Genomic DNA, 6,062 nt, shown 5'->3' with positions numbered 1-6,062 from the left:
TCAGTTGAAAAAGGCACTTGCCACAAAGACTGACCATATGAGTTGGGCTCCTGGAAACCACACAATTGAGAGATCACTGACTCCTGCAAGTTATCTTCTGGCCTCTACCTGACGTGCCATGACATGCATGTACACACACACACTGACACACAAACACACTCAAACACATTGAAATAACAAAAATAGATCTTTTTTAATTGTATGTATTTGAGACAAGGTCTCAGTATGTAGCCTTAGCTGGCCTCGAACTCTCTATGTAGAACAAACTGGCCTCAAACTCACAGACATCCACCTGCCTCTGTGTGTAGCACCGTGTTTAGCTCAAAAATAATTCTTCCTTAAACACCAGATGGTTCAGTCTGTAAGCAACTTCTAAGCATGAGAGACTGATTTACTCCTATGAACCAATGTAAAAGGCAGCTCTCAGTTGAAGGCTTTTGTAATCCCAGGGCTGAAGGGATGAGAACCAGATGATCCTGGGGTACACTGGGCATCCAGTCTAGCATGATTGGTGAGCCTATGGTCCCCTGAGAGGCACTGTCTCAAAGAGAGGGCATATGGCTCCTGAGACACGACACCCAAGGTTGAGCTCTGTCCTCTATTCACACACTCACAAACGTACCAAACTTCTGAGCATGCAGCAGGAGAGACAGACAGATGTACAAAATATAAGGACTTGACCTGCCCACAAAATGACTTTTTAGTCGGTACGAGTGTCTGCAGAATACAGTAGGTAGTGGAGCTCCTCGTGAGCACGTGCTCAGTTCCATTCCTAGAACCCCAAAACAAACAAGACCAATCTCCATCATTTGGTAATTATACCCAGACACCGAGTGAATGGGGGTCCACTAAGAAACAAGAACCAGATTGTATTAGGACTGAGTCTAGCACAGTCCAGTTGCTTAATTGTGCTCGACTCTGAAATATGGTAGGGAACAAGGTCAGTCCAAACATTCTCACTGAAAAACAAAAGTCCTTCTGTGGACAACTTTTCGTAGAGCCCCTTTCAGGTCCCTGTTCCTCAGGCTGTAGATAAAAGGGTTCAGCATGGGAGTCACCACTGTGTAGAGCACAGTGGCTGCCGTGTCCTTCTCAGATGAGTGAGCAGAGGAGGGGTTGAAATACACAGCAATGATGGTGCCATAGAAGAGACAGACGACAGCCAGGTGCGAGCCACAGGTGGAGAAGGCTTTCCTTCCTCCCCTTGGGGAAGAGACTCTCAGGACAGCACAGGTGATGTGAATGTAGGAGATCAGGATGCAGACAAACGGGGCTATCATGACCACAGCTCCCTCTGTAAGAATCATCAGCTCATTGAGATGTGTGTCTGAGCAGGAGAGTCTGAGGAGAGGAGTCACATCACAGAAGAAGTGGGGGATGATGTTGTCCCCACAGAAGGAGAGTCGAGCCATGAGCAGAGTATGTAATAGGACATTCAGATTGGCAGTGACCCACGATCCAGCCACCATCAGGACACAGAGCTTAGAGGTCATCTTTGTTGTATAGTGTAAAGGGTGGCATATGGCCACAAATCTGTCATAAGCCATCACAGCAAGCAGGAAATTGTCCATGTCCACAAACATGAAAAGGAAATACATCTGTGTGAGACACCCAGAGAAGGAAATGGCCTGACTCCCAAGTATGTGGTTGGCCAGTACCTTGGGGACAGTGGTGGAGGAGAAGCAGACATCCACAAAGGACAGGTTGCTGAGGAAGAAGTACATGGGGGTGTGCAGGTGGGAGTCTGTGCTGATGGCCAAGATGATGAGCAGGTTTCCCAGGACAGTGGCCAGGTACATGATGAGGAAGAGCAGGAAGAGGAGCTGCTGCTGCTGGGGCTGCCTGGAGAGTCCCAGGAGGAGGAACTCGGAGACACTGGACTGGTTCGTGTCACTCATTGGCCTATGACTAGGCAGATGATTAAATCATGTACTTGGGGATACTGGTGAAGACTGGACAATTAAAATAACAAATAGGTCAGAGGAGCTCGTGCAAACGTGAGCATTCTGCCCTGGGCAGTGGCTTCACTTCTTTATCACAGCAGTCTGACAGCTTGTTTATGTGTGTGTGTCCCATCTCAGGAAGACACAGGACAGGTTATGACAATTCCTGTTGGTTGGTTACTGGTCAGCCATGTCTGTTTGTTGTTCTTTGAGACAGGGAATCCTGTGTTATCCAGGGTGACCTAGAGTTCTCCTCACTTTGCCTCCCAAGTTCATTAGGACATGACCCCAATGCCTGACCATCTAATGTTTTTTAAAAGAGTGGCTTTTTTTTTGTTTGTTTCTCATAAAAATTTTATAAATTTTATCCATACATATCTGTTGTTGACAGCATTTGTAGAATTTTAAAGACAAAATTTCATTGTAAAAGAAAATTTTCATATATTTTGAAATTTTGAAGTAAATAACATGATATGGACTATTTGCTGATAGTCAGAAATGGGTGTATGAACAGAAAGAACTCAGTGGAGTTGCCTAAACTAAAATAATGTGTTCCTCATTAGAGCAAACCGTCTCTTAATGGTTTTCTTGGTTTTTAAGCCTGTGAAACAACAATATTATTATTATTATTTATCAATTTTTATGTGAATTCCATTAAAACAATGGAAAATATCCAAAGCATCAAATATAGTGGGTTATAATGATTATGTGTCATTGAGAATTTTTACAATAGCCTTCCAACAACTTTTGTTTCATGTAAATTAGTGAAGAATCTTTCCAAAACTCAGAAATAGAAGACAATTCTGAAACAGGGTTTAAAAGTTTTAAAAGAGTTTCAGAGATGTCTTTGTAGTTGAGCATTGACTGCTCTTCCAAAGGACTCAAGTCCTATTTCTCCCATCCACACAGCCGTAGACAACTGCCTTTGACTGCAGTTGAAGGGCATTCAACACTCTTTCTCTGGCCTCTGGTTTAAGCACAAAGCAGGTCCTCTGTGTAGGAAAAAAGCTATGTACAGGAGCATGGTGTTCAATGAATGGCAATTTGAATATACCATGTTAAGCAGGGTCTTGTACTAAGCTGAAGCTCCAGGAAAAGCTAGGAATTTGTCTTTAATTATTGATCTGTGACACTGGCAATGGTTCTTCTCGTGCACAGTCAGTGCTTAAGCACCTATCTTTTCCAGAAATTCAGGTAAAGGATGTGAATTTATTATCATTTTTTTCATTTTATGCTCCTGAATTCATTTAGATTTGATTTTGATGTATCCCGGTTTTCATGTATTTGTAAATTAACTTTGTAAGTTTATGGATGTTAGTTTATTTGAGTAAATTAGCTACCAGTCTCTGCCTCCTAATTTGTATTGGACAGATGGTGGCTGTTTACTTTGAAAATAAAATGGTGCAGTCATTCTGCCTCACCTTTTATACTTACAGTTGAGCCAATTTCTGCTGTGTAAATGATATCACTCAGGGCAAGGCACAGACTGAAGGCTACTAATCTATGCAATATGAGACACTTTAGAGGAGGACATATTCTGAGCTGCTTAACGGTAACAAACAAAAGCTAACTCATCAGGAAAAGGCTCAAGAGAAATATGCACTACATACTTACTCCTATTGTTACTATGCCTGAGTCTTGAGTTCAGTTAACCTATACTTTAGCCTGCGTTTCCTCCTAATTCTTTTTAAACAGAAGTTTTTCTCTGTGTGTAGTAGTTAAATGGTCTGCTTACCATTATCTGTTTCACTTGAGTCCTTTTAATGATGGGCTTCCTTTCCATGTCCTTGCAGACCCTTCCTTTGTACTCGTTCACCTGCATATTCATTCAGTTTGACTATAGCACCATATTTCCAACACCATTCAATCTTAATTATCTTTTTAAAGGTCCTGTCTCCAAAGACATATAGTGCCTATGGATCCAATACATGAATTTGGAATGGATACAATTCAGGATGAGTGACAAACCCACCCAACCACCTAAACACTCTCCACTGAAACAATGCAGAATTTATCACCTAGGATGGGAGATCATGACAGATTTGAATATATTTACAGAGCAGGTGAAAGAATCAAGGCAGTTCAGCAACATAGAAGTGGACAATAGGTCATTAAGAGAAGCAGGAAAATGAGCAAAGTGAAAACCAAACAAAAGCAACATGCCCAGACAAACTGTAAACATCTGTTGAAACATTTAATACCTTAAAAAGAGTGACTTTTAAGACTCACAGACTTAAGAAATGGAGGAGAGATAGGTGGAAGGGTTCAGAAGGCAGAAGTGCAGGATCACGGTTCAAGGTCACCAGTCTGAGAGCAGCCGAAGCTACATCCAGTTTCTTATAAATGCCTATCAATGGATTAATGGACAAATAAATTATGGTGTGTATATATACACGGCAATGTTTTATTTAAATATATGGACAAATTTAGATCATTTGAAGGAGGATAGAAAAATTTTAACGTAGTAAGTGACATATTCTAGACTCAGAAAAAAACCTACATTTCTGTTTGTTTGTTTGTTTGTTTGTAGTCAGGGTTTCTTTCTATAGTTCAGGCTGCTCTGGAACTGGCTCTATAGACCAGATTCACCTTGAACTCTCGGAGATCCACTTGCCTCTTCCTGTTAAGTGCTGAGATTTAAGTGTAAGTAGTCACCACAACCCAGCTACACTTCTTTTCAAGTGGAGAAATCTGGGTTAAAACAAAAACAAACAAACAAACAAATAAGGTCGGGTGTGGTGATGCACACCTTTATTCCCAGTACTCCTAAGTACTGCTGAGGCCAGTAGATTTCTCTGAGTTCAAGGCTAAACAGGTCTACATAAAGCCTAGTACAACCAGAGCTACAGAGAGAGACCCTATCTTTTTAAAAATAATTAATTGTATTACTTTTAATAATTAATGCATAATAACTTTCAAAAACATTAAAGTCGAAGGAGACCTAATGCAAGGGACAGGGAGGGCAGAGGGGATGCAAAAGGTGGTGACAGGTGAAATGATTTGCTTGTGATCAAAGTACATTTTCCACATGTGTAAAATGACATCATGAAGCCATTACTTTGCACAAGTAATCTATATTAACAATAAAAATAAAACCACAAAAAATACTCCCACCCACACAGAGTGGTTGCCATAGATGTCCAGTTCGGTGGAACCCTTGGCATCATTACTATGTTGCTTTAGAGAAAATATGTGCTCTCCATCCTCTATACTCTGAACCAGTAGCACCTTCCTCACCTGTTTGCTCTGCAGACCAAACTGGCCTCATCCAAAACCACTTCCAGGATAGTAATGACAGTGTGCTGTGCTCTAGACTCTGTCTACAGAGTCTCCTACAAGTCCTAAGCCAAGACCTCTTTGCTATGTGCACTGAGCTGAACTTAAAGTATTAAACCAGAAAGGATGATGACAATGTCTGGACAGAAACATTGCCAGCCTAGACTACCCACGGTCAGACCCCAACACCTGACAAGAACAGTGCTGGTTACAATGGGTGATTACAACAAATGTGTAGTCACCTCAGGACTGTTTCCATGGCTCCATTTAAAACTAAGGGTCTCCCTAGAAGGCTTCACCTCCAATATGCAGTTAGTTACTGGTGAAGTCCTACTGACCTGAGTTTAGAGCAGATGGCAGTTCTCAATGTCACCAGAAGAGTTGGGAGAGGACTTGTCATTGGCGTTGTTACTATCTGTGGGAGCTCTGGAGCAATGGCTCAACCCTTAGAACCAGAAGGACATCTGGGAGAGTTACAAGGCAAGCTCTTTGGAGGGTTTCCATGGCCACTAGGGCCATTGTCCCTGAGAGCCTCGTTAAACACAAGTAGAATGCAATTTGTCCTTTTTCTTCGTGGACTGTTTGCAATCCAAGATTGGTAATAATGACCTGTCACCTGAGTTATGCAGTTTTTGTCTTAGGATGTAGTAACATTGAAAATGGTGGAATTGGGGGCTGGAGGGATGGCTCAGCGGTTAAGAGCACCGACTGCTCTTCTAGAGGTCCTGAGTTCAATTCCCAGCAACCACATGGTGGCTCACAACCATCTGTAATGGGATCTGATGCCCTCTTCTGGTGTGTCTGAAGACTGTGACAGTGTGCTCATATACATAAAATAAATAA

General features: G+C 42.0%; 1 protein-coding gene across 1 annotated transcript; it reads right to left on the bottom strand.

The window, feature by feature from the left end:
• Positions 1-956: 956 nt before the first annotated feature.
• On the bottom strand, positions 957-1,898 carry LOC114615172 (olfactory receptor 1361-like). The gene has a single exon (XM_028760833.1). It carries the CDS (start codon positions 1,896-1,898, stop codon positions 957-959), a length of 942 nt encoding a protein of 313 aa, XP_028616666.1.
• Between the last annotated feature and the right edge of the window lie 4,164 nt (positions 1,899-6,062).

This window comes from Grammomys surdaster, unplaced genomic scaffold (assembly GCF_004785775.1).
Source record: "Grammomys surdaster isolate TR1022 unplaced genomic scaffold, NIH_TR_1.0 126612, whole genome shotgun sequence".
In the NCBI taxonomy this organism is placed as follows: Eukaryota; Metazoa; Chordata; class Mammalia; order Rodentia; family Muridae; genus Grammomys; species Grammomys surdaster.
Note: the sequence above shows the minus strand (reverse complement) of the source record. Positions and strands in the feature narration are given on the sequence as shown.

What these genes read in the sequence shown, in the direction of transcription:
- LOC114615172 (XM_028760833.1), bottom strand. Translation starts at nt 1,898, where the DNA reads ATGAGTGACACGAACCAGTCCAGTGTCTCCGAGTTCCTCCTCCTGGGA.